Genomic DNA, 14,429 nt, shown 5'->3' with positions numbered 1-14,429 from the left:
CGCACGCACGGGTACAAGCATACACGGGTACACGCGCACGGCGACACACGCTCGCACGGAGATGGAGCGGTGAAATGGTTGCCAGGCGGGGTGGTGTTTGGCGGCGCCGTAAAGGATGGCTAACGCTTGTGGGGAGGCCTTTATCCAGCAGTTGATCGATCATGGCCGATGACGATGCTGATGGTGACGATATGCATGTGTCGCTGTGTGCGTTATTGTCTGGAGAGCGGTTAGCGCTGCACCGCGCTACGTACCCGGCGGCCCGAGTTCGATTCCCGCTCGCGGCCAACATCGGTGATGATGATCTCAACTGGTTCTTGCGCCTCCCCTCGTTCGACTCGGCCTTAAATGAGTACCTGTTGCTGTAGAAACATCAGCATGGGGGACGCAGGTGGTCGGGCATGGACCTCGCTTCGCAGCAAACTCCATTGCATTAGCTGGGCCAGTGCTGGTGGCTTCGCTGCACGTGGCGTGGCCTCTAGTCCAGCACTGGAGACAGCAGTGAGGGTTGTTCCATCACCACACAAATATTACACAACTCCCTTCCCGTGGGTTTCAAGGAGGAAGCCATACCCTGGTTTGTCAGGAGATGGCGGTACAGCAAAATCAGGACTCCACCTGTCTTTATCTGTATGGGATAGAGGTTATCTCCGGGTGCTCCGGTTTCCCCACACGTGTTAAAACACTAATTAATTGTCCGGTAACATCTTAACATGTAGAGGACTGCAGAGCTCGGGGGAAGGGGAGACTTGGAACTGGCGCTCCACCACGTGGCTGCTGCTGAATCCTTCCCCGCTCGCGCCTCCGAGTCGCCGAGTGTCTCGGCGAGAGCGAGCTCTGCAGCGTTATAAGTTGAGTGTCTGTGTGAAGGCGACGAGTATTGGGGGGATGTGTGTGCGTACGCGTGTGTGCAGGCCACGGATCTGGGCCGCATCGCCTCACACTACTACTGCACGCACGAGAGCATGGCCACCTACAACCAGTTGCTGAAGCCCACGCTGAGCGAGATCGAGCTCTTCCGTGTCTTTTCCCTCTCCTCCGAGTTCCGACACATCAACGTGCGCGAGGTGGGTGCATGCACGCACACGCGAGGTTACACTCGCACACATAGGTCTCTACACACACAACAACAACAGCCACCATTCGCCACTACATGTCGGTGGTGTGTCACCACGGCGCTTGTGGCAGGCCATGTGCACTTTTTGAAGCAACATGAAGTGTCTAAGGCTCGCTGGCAGACAGGTGCCAATCATGTCAACCCATGGGCAGATGCTCCCCACTGTGCCAACTTGCTGTGTTTTATCCACCTTGGGCCTTGCTCATTGTTGTGAGCGTTGCTCCTCTTTCCTCCACTGTTGATGGAGGGCGACTGCCTCCAACTACCCAGTAGCATCCTTCACGAACCTCTTCCATAGAGGCCGATCTTGACACTGCTGGTACCACATCCTCCTGAAACACATCAGTCCATCTTTTGTCTAGCCCGTACCGCTCCCGTTTAGTGCCATTTATCCGACCAAACAGAAGCTGCTTGGGCATGCAGTGGCTAGGCATACCGGCTACGTGACCCAGCCAATGCAGCCTCGCTTGCCGGATGAGCTCACCGAACTCACAGCGTTCGGTGGGGGGGAGGGCCCCTGCCAAGTCACACGCGTTCGGTGGGGGTGAGGGGGGAACTATCTTTCATGTGGACACTGCACAAGGTAACACACGCAGGTTTTACAGCTCCCTTCTAACATTTATTACCATGACTGTTTACTGATTACAAATTGTCTTTTTATAGGTTAGATTTAATAATGACAGGGATGAACCAATGTTTATTAAAAATTGCCTTTTTCTGTACTCTTGAGGCATAATCAGCCACGCAATATCACTGCACAGGGGCAAACCAATAAATATACTGAATTACATCTTCATTCTATCATATTTACACTTGCCCCCTCAGTAGGGGGGTTGAGCAGTGACGTTATGTCAATTACGCTTGATTGGTGCTGCTCATAGTTACAGGTAGGTTAGGTTAATTTTGTATTCGTTGACTTTCATTAATTTGCACCAACATGGCGGAAGACCCTCGCAGTCGCTCCTAATTACTTACTTATTATACAGTGTGCATTTCCCCTCTCCCTTGCTTCTTTCGCTAAAGTCACGTACATAGAAAACTATTATTTACAAACTTATTTAGTCCATAAAAGTTAGAGTGTGCGTGTGTACATCCATATGTGCGTGTGAGTCCATATATGTGTGTGCGTTGTGTCTGCGAGTCCATGTGTGTGTGCGTCAATGTGTGTGCGAGTCAATGTGTGTGTGTGTCAATGTGTGTGTGTGTGACAGTCGTTGTGTTTGTGTACGTCCATGTGTGTATATGCGGTGTGTGTGTCAGTCGATGTGTGTGTGTAAGTCCATGTGTATGTGTTAGTCGATATGTGTGTGTGTAAGGGGGAGCGGTAGTCTAGCGGTTAGCACGCTGCGCTACAAACCTGGTGACCCGGGTTCGATTTCCGCTCACGGCCAACACCAGTGACAATTATCTGAACTGGTCCTGGGCCTCCCCTAGGTCGACTCAGCCTCAAATGAGTACCTGATGCGATGTGTTTACATCGCCACTGGGGAGACAAAGGCGGCTGGGCGTGGTGTTGGCCACCCAACCCCCTCTTGTGCCGTGCCGGCCTTCATAGGTGCTCATTAACAGCACTTGCCCCTACAGTCTGTTAAGGCTATACGAGGGATCTTTGTCTTTGTGTGTAAGTCCATATGTATGTACGTAGTTTAAGTATGTCAGTCGATGTGTGTGTGTGGGTTCATCTGTGTCAGGCGATGTGTGTGTGTCTGTGTACGTCGAAATGTGTGTCTGCGTGAGTCCATGTGCGTTTATAAGTCGATGTGTTTGTGTGTTGGTTGATGTGTGTCAGTCGATGTGTGTCAGTCGATGTGTGTGTGTAGGTCCATGTGTGTGTGCGAGTCGTTGTTTGTCTGTATGTCGATATGTGCGTGTGTTAGTCGATATGTGTGGGTTAGTCAATGTGTGTGCGTGGTGTGTGTGTAGACGTGTGCGTGCGAGTCGATGTGCGTGTCTGCGTCGATGCGTGTGTGAGTCGGTGTGTGTGAGTCGGTGTGTGTGTATTTCCGTGTGTGTGTGTATACAAGTCGATGTGTGTGTGTATATAAGTCGATGTGTCTGCATGTAAGTGGATGTGTGTGTGTGGCTCTTTGTGCGTGTGAGTCGATCTGTGTGTGTAAGTCGATCTGTGTGTGTAAGTCGGTGTGTGCGTGGGGCCATGTGTGTGTAAGTCCATGTGTGTGTATGTTAGTCCTTATGTGTGCGTGTAGGTCGATGTGTGTGTGTGTGAGTCGATATGTGTGTGTCTTTTTCGCCCGAGCAACGCCGGCTACTTCCCGCTAGTTGTTTATGTGTGTGTATTTGTCTGCGCCTGTGTCTATATAGATGTGTGCGTATGTGTCTGTCTATATATGTGGCCTTAACCGGCACATAGCCTGGCACAAGCGCCGTTGTGACATTACCGCTACTTAGTGATGAATGGCGGTTGTTGTGTGTCTGCGCGTGTGTCTATATATATGTGTGCGTGTTTGTCTCTGCGTGTCTGTGTGTGTGGGGAGTGGTAGTGTAGCGGTTAGTGCGCTGTGCTACGAACCCAGCATTCCGAGTTCAATTCCTGCTAGCAGCCAACACCGGTCATGGTTATTTGAACTGGTCCTGGGCCTCCCCTAGGTCGACTTATTTGAGGCTGAGTACCTAAACAGTGTGTAAACATCGCCACGAGGGAGACAAAGGCGGCCGGGCGTGGTACTGGCTACCCACCCCTCCTGTGCCATGCCGGCCTTCATAGGCGCTCGCTAACAGCACTTGCCTCAACAGTTTGTTCGGGGCTGTCTTTGTCTTTGTTCATATGTATCTGTGTGTGTACCGATATATATGTGTGTCTGTGTGTGTATATTTGTGTGTGTGCACAGGAGGAGAAGCTGGAGTTGCAGAAGCTCCTGGAGAGAGTTCCCATCCCAGTGAAAGAGAGCATCGAGGAGCCCAGCGCCAAGGTGAATGACCACAATAACTCGTTCACTCATGCACCCGCATTCACACATTCAATCACTCATACACATTCACTCACACATTCACTCACATTTATTCACTCACACATTCACTGACATCTTCTCATTCACTCGCACACATTCACTCGCACTCATCGATTCACACACACACCCACACACACGCACACTCATCGATTCACACACACACTCGCACAAATTCACTCACGCACTCGCGTATCGAGGAGACCAGTGCCACGGTGCGTGAGCATACACACACACGCACATAGACTGACGAACACACACACAGTTGCACATGTGTGTGCTGCCCTAGTGCGTGTGTGTGCTAAGTGTGTGCTGTGTGCGTGTGCTTCACGTGTATTTGTGCTGTGTGTGTGCTGCAGATAAATGTGCTGCTGCAGGCATACATCTCGCAGCTGAAGCTGGAGGGATTTGCCCTGATGGCAGACATGGTGTACGTCACACAGGTACGAGCGCACATACGCACGGACGGGGCCACACGCATGGGCGAAGAGGAAGGGGTCAGTGTGTGTGGGGGGAGTGGTGGTGTAGTGGTTAGCGCATCACACGAAAGGCTTGTCAATCGGAGTTCGGTTCCCGCTCACGGCCAACACCAGTGATGAATATCCGAACCGGTATCTGAGCTATCCCCTCGATCGACTCGGCCTTTCAACGAGTACCTGGTGTGGTGTGTCAACATCAGCATTGTGGAGACAAAGGCAGCTGCGCGTGTGCCATGCCCGCCTTCATCAGTGCTGCTCGTTAATAGCACTTTCCCCTACAGCCCATGTGAGGCGACACAGGGGATATTTGTTCCAGTGTTTGTGTGTGTGTGAACGGTCGTATAGTGGTTAGCGTGCTGCGCTATGAACCCGGCAACCTGAGTTCGACTCCCGCTCATGGTAAACACCAGTGGCGATTATTTGAACCAGTCCTGGGCCTCGCCTAGGTCGACTTTGCCTCAAATAAGTGCCTGATGTGGTGTGTAAACATGGCCACCCACCCCCTTGTGCACCATGTCGACCTTCATAGGTGCTCGCTTCCCGCATTTGCCCCAACAGTCTGTTAAGGATATACGCCGGATCTTTGTATGAATGTGTGCATGTGTGTGTGCGTACAGTCTGCAGGAAGACTGATGCGCTGCCTGTTTGAGATGGTTCTGCACCGCGGCTGGGCCCAGCTCACGGACAAAGTGCTCAGCCTCTGCAAGATGATTGACAAACGCATGTACGCACACGCGTACACACGTGCCTGTGCACACCATGAACAGATGCACTGAGATGCGTGCACTTGTCGTGTACACGCACAGACATGCACACGCACGCATATTCATTTGTGTATACACCTATAAGGTGCCACGGTAGGGAGTTGTTAACTACCTCACCTGGTATACAGCAGCTCATGTGTCCGATTCCGACCCTGACACCTGTATATTTGGAGTTTGCATTTTGCGTGGATTTTTCTCTAAGTCCTCCGGTTTTTCCTTCCACATTTAGAATCAACATGCGTTTAGAGTATTTGCCTGCTGTAAATTTCCCCATGATAAACCACTTTGAGTTATCATTCATGGCCAGGTCGCTTATGAAAAATAACTCTACAGCTCAGTGGACCTTACCTGGTGAAATAAAACTTATCAATAGTAACATACACACCCCTGCATACGCATATTTACACGTGTACATGCACACACGCTGTGTACACATACACATGCGGTTTCACCGTGGATTCACTGGTCATCAATGCCGTGTCACCATTGGTTTACCGCAGTTTTTATTGATGGTACTGTGGATTACCCATAGTTCTTACAGCACTTTTACCATGCATTCACTGCAGTTTCACTGTACTTATCAGTTACACCGTGGATTCACCATGAAGTTGCTGTAGTTATGGTAGTAGCCGTGGTTGTGACCGTGGATGTGGCCATGGGTGGGGTTGTTGTGATCATGGTTGTGTTTGTTATCGGGGAGCGCAACAGTTAGCGTGCTGTGCTATGAACCTAGCGACCTGCGTTTGATTCTCGCTCATGGCCAACGCCAGTGACGATTATCTGAATCGGTCTTGGGCCTCCCCTAGGTCGACTCAGTCTCAAATGAGTACCTGGTGCAGTCTATAAACATCGCCACTAGGGAAACAAAAGCGGCCGGGCGTGGTGTTGGCCACCTCCTTCTTCGTGTGCCGTGCCAGCCTTCATAGGTGCTCACTAACAGCACTTGCCCCAACAGTATGTTAAGGCTATACAGGGGATCTTTGTCTTTGGTTGTAACCGTGGTCGTAGTTGTCAATGTGCTTGTGGTGCTGGCCGTGGTTGTTGCTGTGGTGGCCGTGTTTGTAGTTGTGACAGTGATGGTAGCTGTGGTGGTGGTTTTGACCATGGTGGATGCCATGTTGGTGGTTGTAACCGTGGTTGTTGCCATGCTGGTGGTTGTGCTTGTGGTCGTGGTTGTTGTAGACTTGGTTATGGTTGTGGCCATTGTCGTAGCCGTGCTGGTGGTTGTGATTGTGACGGTGGTGGTTGTGAACGTGGTGGTGGTTATGGTTGAGACAGTAGTAGTAGCAGCTGTGGTTGTGACCGTGGTTGTGGTTGTGGCGGTGATTGTGGTGGTGTCCGTGATTGTGGTTGTGGACTTGGGGGTTGTGTTGGTGTCTGTGGTTTAGGTGGCAGTCGATGAGCCCCCTGCGCCAGTTCAGGAAAATCCCGGAGGAAGTCGTCAAGAAGATCGAGAAGAAGAACTTCCCCTGGGAGCGCTTCTACGACCTCAATCACAACGAGATCGGTGAACACCACCACTATTACCACTACCAACACCACTGCAACCACCACCATTGCCACCAACAACAAAAACAACCGCTATTCCCCACTAAGTGGCGGTGACGTTATCACAGTGCTTTTTCCAGGCTTATGTGTACGTTAAGACCATGTGAAGTGTCGAACGCCCACTGGCAGGAGGTCACAGGACAGACCCAGGTGCCATGGGTCGAATGACTGAGATGACTGGCCGATGCACCACCTGTTGCCCCTACTGTGCCAACTATGTTTTAGACGCCCGTTGCTCCGCGCGTTGTCGTGAGCATCTGCCCTCCGTTGATGCTGCAGGGGAACGACTGCCTCCAACTGCCCAGTAGCGTCCTTCATGACCCTCCTCCACAGAGGCCGATCTTGACACCGCTGGTACCAGTCCACGCCCTCCTGTACTACATCACTCTCGTCTCTTCTCTAGACTGTGCTGCTCCCGTTTAGCCCCCTCTATCTGGCCGAACAAAAGCTGTTTAAGCATGCTGTGGCTGGGCATGTGGGTCACATGACCGAGCTAGCCTTGCCTGCCAAAGGAGCTCACCGATGAGACTTTGTTGAGATCTTTCAAGGATTTATGAGCTCCTCACACAATCCAGCCTGGTTAAACCCAGGATGAATCCTAGGCAGGCCAGCCTAAATGTTTCTAACCGACGAAGATGTTAAGGGGGGTCCACGTTTCGCAAGCAGCCGAAGATAATGCTGCTCGACTGATTCGGAGTGAGGCTTCTGCTGTCATGACGGAGACGGTCATGAGCACACTGCTCAGGTATGGAAAACTTTCCACTCTCCACAACTGCCCCATCACCAATTGCGATTAGTGGGAGTGGAGTGCTTGATAGCACAAAATACCCAGGCAGGTGCTTAGTTTTTGTGGGGCTGATTGTAAGACCACCCACCTCTTAGTGGCATGCTTGAAGTTCAGCAGCAGCGCCTCGAACTCCTCCTCTGAGTGAGCAGCAATCACCAGATCATCAGCATATATAACGTGGTTGACCAATCGGGAGCCATGCCTTGACCGCACCCGGGCATCGATCAGCCTGCCATTGAATCTGTACCTGATGTAAATTCCTCCGGTAGAGCCATCGAAGGCTTCACGAACTTCGTGGTCGAAATAGATGTTAAATAATGTGAGAGCCAGTGGACAACCCTGTCGCACCCCAAGGAACAGGGAATGGCTCCAACTCCCGGCCACGTAGTTTTACCCGGGCCTGCCCACCATCTTGCTTTTGGGACTCAGAAAGCACAAAGAACTACCCAGAGCCCAGGACGAGTGATGGAGCGGAGATGTAGGTCCTGTTGGAATTCCCTACACCTCTGCTGTAGCAGACGGACAGAAAATATGGCATCTGTGCAGGACCGCCCTTTCGTGAAACCACATTGGGGCTCCGCAAGGTTCTCCTCAGCGTGACTGGCAAGGCGATGTTGAATAATTGTTGCCAGGACCTTTCCCGACACACCGAGGAAGCAGATGCCCCTGTGGTTGTTACAGTCTGTGTGGTCCCCCTTCTTAAAGAGGGGGACCACCAGGGCTTCATTCCAATCCTGGGGAACCCGTCCTGTGGTCCAGACTGTTATTATGATATCATATAGGGCAGTGTGCGCACAAACGCCACCCCACTTTCTCAGCATTTTGCTTGGAAGATCATCTCTGCCCGGTGCTTTTCCTGGTCTCAGACTTTGGATCGCCTTCTGTACTTCCTCAACAGATGGCACTTTAGCCAGCCACTTCCAATATTTAAGGCACGGCAGCCGAGAAGACACTTTGACCCATAATGTTTTCCAGGCTGAGAGATTTCCTCTCTGCAAACCTGTTCCTGGGGGTCAGAGATCGGATCACCTTTCTTTCCCCTCATGATATGGTGATAGGTGTGGCGCTGCAAGTTACCACCACCACAACTACCACCACAAACAACCAGCACAACGAGATTAGTGAACACCACCACAACCACCACCACAAACAGAACCACCACAATGGAATCAGGTAACACCACAACCACCAAAACCACATTCACAACCACAAGACCATCTGTGACCACTGCACACAACCACCAGGTACACCACAGCACCACTTACACGCACCACTTAAACCCACACAACCTCACTGCAACCTCTTCCCAACCCTGCCCTGACCATTCACGGACCCCACCCTACCTCCCCGTGACCTCTGCGAGCAGGTGAGTTGATCCGCATGCCCAAGATGGGGAAGACGATCCACAAGTACGTCCACCAGTTCCCGCGGCTGGAGTTGTCCACCCACATCCAGCCCATCACCCGCTCCACGCTGCGAGTGGAGCTCACCATCACGCCGGACTTCCAGTGGGACGACAAGGTGCGGTGCCTGCCACCTCGCCCGCCACGACACCCGCGAGCTCACCCACGAGCTCACCGGCTTATTCACGAGCTCACCTATTCTCGTGTTGACTCGCCTATGAGCTCACCCATGAGGTCACCTGTTAGCTAGCTTGCTCATCTGCAAGTTCACCTATTCGCTTGCTTACTCGCTCACCTATTTTCCAGCTCGCTCACCTACAAGGTCACCTGTTCACATGCTTACCCACAGGCTTACCTATTTGCCGGCTCGCTTACTAATGAGTTCACCTATTCACTTGCTACCGCACCTATGAGCTCCCTCATGGCCTCTGGGTCACTCGCTCACCCACCCACGCGCCCATGAGCTCACCACCTCACATCATTGCCTTACTCGCTCATCCGCTCATTCTCTCACCCACGAGTTCACCCACTCACCAGCTTCTATGATAATGTTGATGGTGACAGTGAGCCAGCCAGGTGCACGGGCAGAACGATGCATTCTGGATCCTTGGGACGATGTTGATGGTGACGATGTTGATGGTGACGACGTTGATGTTGATGTTCATGATAACGACGTTGATGGTGACGAAGTTGATGCTGACAATGGTGACGGTTGATGTTGACGACGTTGATGGTGACTGACGGTGAGCCAGGTGCACGGGCAGAGCGAGGCGTTTTGGATCCTCGTGGAGGACGTGGACTCGGAGGTGGTGCTGCACCACGAGTACTTCCTGCTGAAGGCCAAGTTCTGCGAGGACGAGCACCTCGTCTCCTTCTTTGTGCCCGTTTTTGAGCCGCTGCCACCACAGTACTTCATCCGCGTGCTGTCAGACCGATGGATCAGTAAGCGGCTCCTCCACTCGCTCGCTCAGTCACTCACTCACACCCACTCATATTCACGCTCGCTCATACTCTGCTGTCTAACTGCTGGATCAGTGAGCGGTGCCTCCGCTCGCTCACTCACACTCAATTACTCACGCTCACTCACAATCACTTACATGTGTACACGCACACTGACACACACTACTATCTGACCACTGGATCAGTGGTGGCACGTCCGCTTACTTGCTTACTCATACTCACACTCGCTGACATTCACTCACTCACACTCGCTCACACTCACTCACACTCGCTCATAGTCATTTACACTCACTCGCTCACACTCACGAACACTAACTCTGTCACTTATATACAAAGACAAATATCACCTGTATAGCCTTAACAGAACATTGGGGCAAGTGCTGTTAGCACCCATAAACGCACGCGCGCACACCCACGTGTTTACAATAAGACACCTGTCTATGGTTTTGTTTCCTCATTGTTGTTTCTCCCTGCGTCTCTCCGCGTGTCTCCCCCTGCGTGTCTCCCCCTGCGTCTCCCTGCGTGTCTCCCCCTGCGTCTCCCTGCATAGTGTCGGAGACGCAGCTGGCCGTCTCGTTCCGGCACCTGCTGCTCCCAGAGAAATACCCTCCCCCCACCGAGCTGCTGGATCTGCAGCCATTGCCCGTGTCTGCGCTGCGCAGCCCCCAGTATGAGCGCCTCTACCAGAGCGCGTTCCCCTTCTTCAACCCCATCCAGACACAGGGTGTGCACCCCCACAGGACTCCTGTAGTCCGCTATACACTCCTCTAGAATGCTATACACTCTCATAGTCCGCTGTACGCTCCCGTAGACCGCTATACGCTCCCATAGACCGGCTATACACTCCTGTAGACTCCTGTATTAGACTCCTATAGACTCCTACAAGCCCCTATAGACTCGAACACACAAACCCCTGCAGATTGACGCATGCACCTATAAAGCTGCACAGCGATGTAACGTACGTGCATGTGTGCGTGCTTGCGGTTCCGGCCGCATCACGCGCACACGGAGCATCCGTAGGTGTTAGTCGCCAACGGCACTTAGCCTGCAAGTCTGTTGAGGCTACACGGGGGACCTTTGCCTGTATGTGTGTGCAGTGTTCAACGCCGTGTACAACAGCGACGACAATGTCTTCATCGGTGCGCCGGCTGGCAGCGGCAAAACAATCTGTGCGGAATTCGCCATCCTGCGGCTGTTCATGCACAACCCGGAGGGGCGCTGCGTGTACGTCACCCCACTGGAGGCGCTGGCGCAGCAGGTAACACGGGCTCACACGCACGCGCACACACATTCTGGGTCACAGTGCGTATGTGTGTATGCGCACACGTGTGATGTGTGAACATTGCCACTCGAGAGACAACCACGCGTAATGGCTACCCTCTTGTGCCGTTCTAGCCTTCATAGGTGCTCGCTAACAGCACTTGCCCAAACAGTTTGTTAAAGGCTATACAGGGATTCTTTGTGTTTGTGCTCGGTGTGGGGAGCGGTGGTGCAGTGGTTAACGCACTGCGCGACGAACCCGGCGACTTGGGTTTGATTCCCGCTCACAAAGGCGGCCGGGAGTGATGCTGGCCACCTACCCTTTCATGCACCGTGCCGGCCTTCATAGGTGCTACTCGCCAACAGCACTTCAACAGTCTGTTAAGGCTAAGCGGGGGGTCTTTGTCTCTGTGTGTAGGTGTACAGCGAGTGGGTCGACCGTTTCCAAGGAGCATTGGGGCGCCGCGTCGTTCTGCTCACAGGTGTCAACCACCACCACAGCTGCACCACCGCCTCCACTACCACCTCCACAATCACCGGCACCACCACCACAATAATCACCACCTCAACCACACCCTCTACCACCACAGCTGCATCTCCACCATCACAACCTCCACCACACCCTCCACCACACCCTCCACCACACCCTCCACCACAACCTCCCCCACAACATCCAGCACAACATGCACCACCTCCTCCACATCTCTAACACTGCCCACGTGTGTATGTGTGTTTATGTATGGTTTATGTATGAGTGTACATATGATTGTGTATTTGATTGTGGAGCGGTTGGCAATGCTGCTCTGCGAACCCGGCGACCCGAGTTCGATTCCCACTGCCAACACGAGTGACAATTATCTGAACCGGTCCTGGGCCTCATCTAGGTCGACTCAGCCTGAAATGAGCACCTGGTGCAGTGTGTAAACAACGCCACTAGGGAAACAAAGGTGACCAGGCGTGGTGCTGGCCACACCCACCCCCTCGTGTGTGCCGTCCCGGCCTTTATAGGTGCTCGCTAACAGCACTTGCCCCAACAGTCTGTTCAGGGTATACAGAGGGGGTCTTTGTGTGTGTGTGTGTATGCGTGACTGTGCGTGAGAGCATGACTGTGTGTGGCTGTGTGTGCGTTAGGCGAGACGGCTGCGGACCTAAAGCTGCTGGCGCGGGGCCAGGTGATCGTAAGCACGCCTGAGCACTGGGACGTGCTCTCCCGGCGCTGGAAGCAGCGCAAGGGCGTGCAGGGGATCAACCTCTTCATCGTCGACGAGACGCACCTCATCGGCGCTCACAACGGGGTGCGTGGGGCCCACAGTGTGCGCGTGCACGTGTGTGTGACGGTGTGTGGGATGTATGTGTGGTGTGTGGCAGTGTGTGGAATGTGTGTGTGACGGTGTGTGGGATGTGTGTGTGGTGTGTGGCGGTGTCTCCGCGCATGCAGTCCTTGTATCTCCCCGTGTATCTTTCTGTGTGTCCCCTTGTCTCCCCGTGTGTCCGCGTGCAGCCCGTGCTGGAGGTGATCTGCTCGCGGATGCGCTACATCTCGTCCCAGATCGAGCGTCCGATCCGCGTGGTGGCGCTCAGTGCGTCGCTCTCCAACGCCAAGGACGTGGCCCAGTGGCTCGGCTGCTCGGCCACCGGCACCTTCAACTTCCACCCAAATGTCCGCCCCGTGCCCCTCGAGCTCCACATCCAGGTGGGGAGGGGGGCCACGGAGAGTCGTCATCAAGTGCTTCTCCTGCGGACGACACGGCGCTCGTGTCGGCAGCACGGGAATCGGTTTCATTGGCTCATCAATAATCATTTACACTCGCCTCCCCGTGTCTCCCCGCTCCACCCCGTGTCTCTCTGCTCCTCCCGTTGTCTCCTCGTGTGCAGGGCTTCAATATCAGCCACACGCAGACGCGACTGATGGCGATGGGGCGGCCCGCGTACCATGCCATCCTCAAGCACTCCCCGCACAAACCCGCGCTCGTATTCGTGCCCTCACGCAAGCAGACGCGCCTCACCGCCATCGACATCCTCACCTACTGCGCCGCCGAGATCCAGCCGCACCGGTACGGTGTACGCCAAAACGCGACCCGCGGCCCGCCGCGTTTCCCCACGGGCGTCCCCGCGCGTCCCACCCCGCGCACGTGACCCCGCTCGCGTGACCCCGTGTGACCCTGCGCACCCATCCCCAGCTTCCTGCACTGTGCCGAGGAGGACCTGGCCCCATTCCTGGAGCAATTGTCGGATAGCACGCTGCGCGAGACGCTTGCCAACGGCGTCGGCTACCTGCACGAGGGGCTCACGGAGACGGAGCGGCGCACCGTGGAGCAGCTCTTCCACTCGGGTACACGCAGCACACACGCAGCGCACACGGAGCGCACACGGAGCGCACACGCAACACACACGCAACACACACGCAGCACACACGCAGCACACACACAGCGCATACGTCACGCATGCGGCACGTGCTGCACACATGCACGTGCACACGGTACACACATTTAGCGCATACACGCAGCACATACATACACAACGTACGCAGCGCACTCGGCACACGCAAGCACGTATGCAGCACAGCACACACGCAGCACACACGCAGCACAGCACACATGCGCAGCGCACACGCAGGACCCACACATACAGCACACATGTAACGTCTCCTAAATGTTGCTATATATAAACAATAAGAGAAGATCTTCTTGGTTCTTTCGGTAAAGTCACGTAGAAGGGAAGTAATAAAATAATACAAATAAAACGTAATAAAATAATTCTCACGACGTTTCGGCCACAACGCAAGCAGCCGTCCTCAGGTGAAGAATGAAACACCACCAAGCTTGGAGCGTATATTTAAGCTGGGTTGGAGGGGGGAAGAAGAGCGCCTTGACAAAAGAATTTGCATCTCAAGAGGAATTTAGCATATTTATGGGAAATGCGTAGGAGGTGGGCGGGGGGTTTCAAAGTCATATTATGTCCGTGCATTATGCAGGATTAGCAGTATCAAAGGGAGGGGATGGGGGGTATCATTAACAAAGGGAAGGAATGTTAATAGTATGTAGCTCCAGTTACTGAACAACCACGTAAAAAACTAAAGTATAAACTACATGGTATCATCAGTATACTAAATATACTCTCCAATAAGCTGAGCTATTAACAGTAA

General features: G+C 53.5%; 1 protein-coding gene across 1 annotated transcript in view; it reads left to right on the top strand.

The window, feature by feature from the left end:
* SNRNP200 (small nuclear ribonucleoprotein U5 subunit 200) overlaps positions 1-14,429 on the top strand; it is a 50,974-nt gene that overhangs the window by 14,723 nt on the left and 21,822 nt on the right. The window contains exons 21-34 of the mRNA XM_061548403.1: positions 915-1,067; positions 3,967-4,047; positions 4,443-4,526; positions 5,180-5,286; positions 6,715-6,833; positions 9,028-9,182; positions 9,817-10,006; positions 10,575-10,748; positions 11,122-11,282; positions 11,703-11,766; positions 12,416-12,579; positions 12,786-12,977; positions 13,160-13,338; positions 13,465-13,616. Coding sequence (XP_061404387.1) covers positions 915-1,067; positions 3,967-4,047; positions 4,443-4,526; positions 5,180-5,286; positions 6,715-6,833; positions 9,028-9,182; positions 9,817-10,006; positions 10,575-10,748; positions 11,122-11,282; positions 11,703-11,766; positions 12,416-12,579; positions 12,786-12,977; positions 13,160-13,338; positions 13,465-13,616 — 1,975 coding nt within the window. The remainder of the gene's footprint in view (positions 1-914; positions 1,068-3,966; positions 4,048-4,442; positions 4,527-5,179; positions 5,287-6,714; positions 6,834-9,027; positions 9,183-9,816; positions 10,007-10,574; positions 10,749-11,121; positions 11,283-11,702; positions 11,767-12,415; positions 12,580-12,785; positions 12,978-13,159; positions 13,339-13,464; positions 13,617-14,429) is intronic.

The sequence above is a fragment of the Lethenteron reissneri genome, chromosome 2, assembly GCF_015708825.2.
Source record: "Lethenteron reissneri isolate LAM-NWPU_2019-01 chromosome 2, ASM1570882v1, whole genome shotgun sequence".
In the NCBI taxonomy this organism is placed as follows: Eukaryota; Metazoa; Chordata; class Hyperoartia; order Petromyzontiformes; family Petromyzontidae; genus Lethenteron; species Lethenteron reissneri.
Note: the sequence above shows the minus strand (reverse complement) of the source record. Positions and strands in the feature narration are given on the sequence as shown.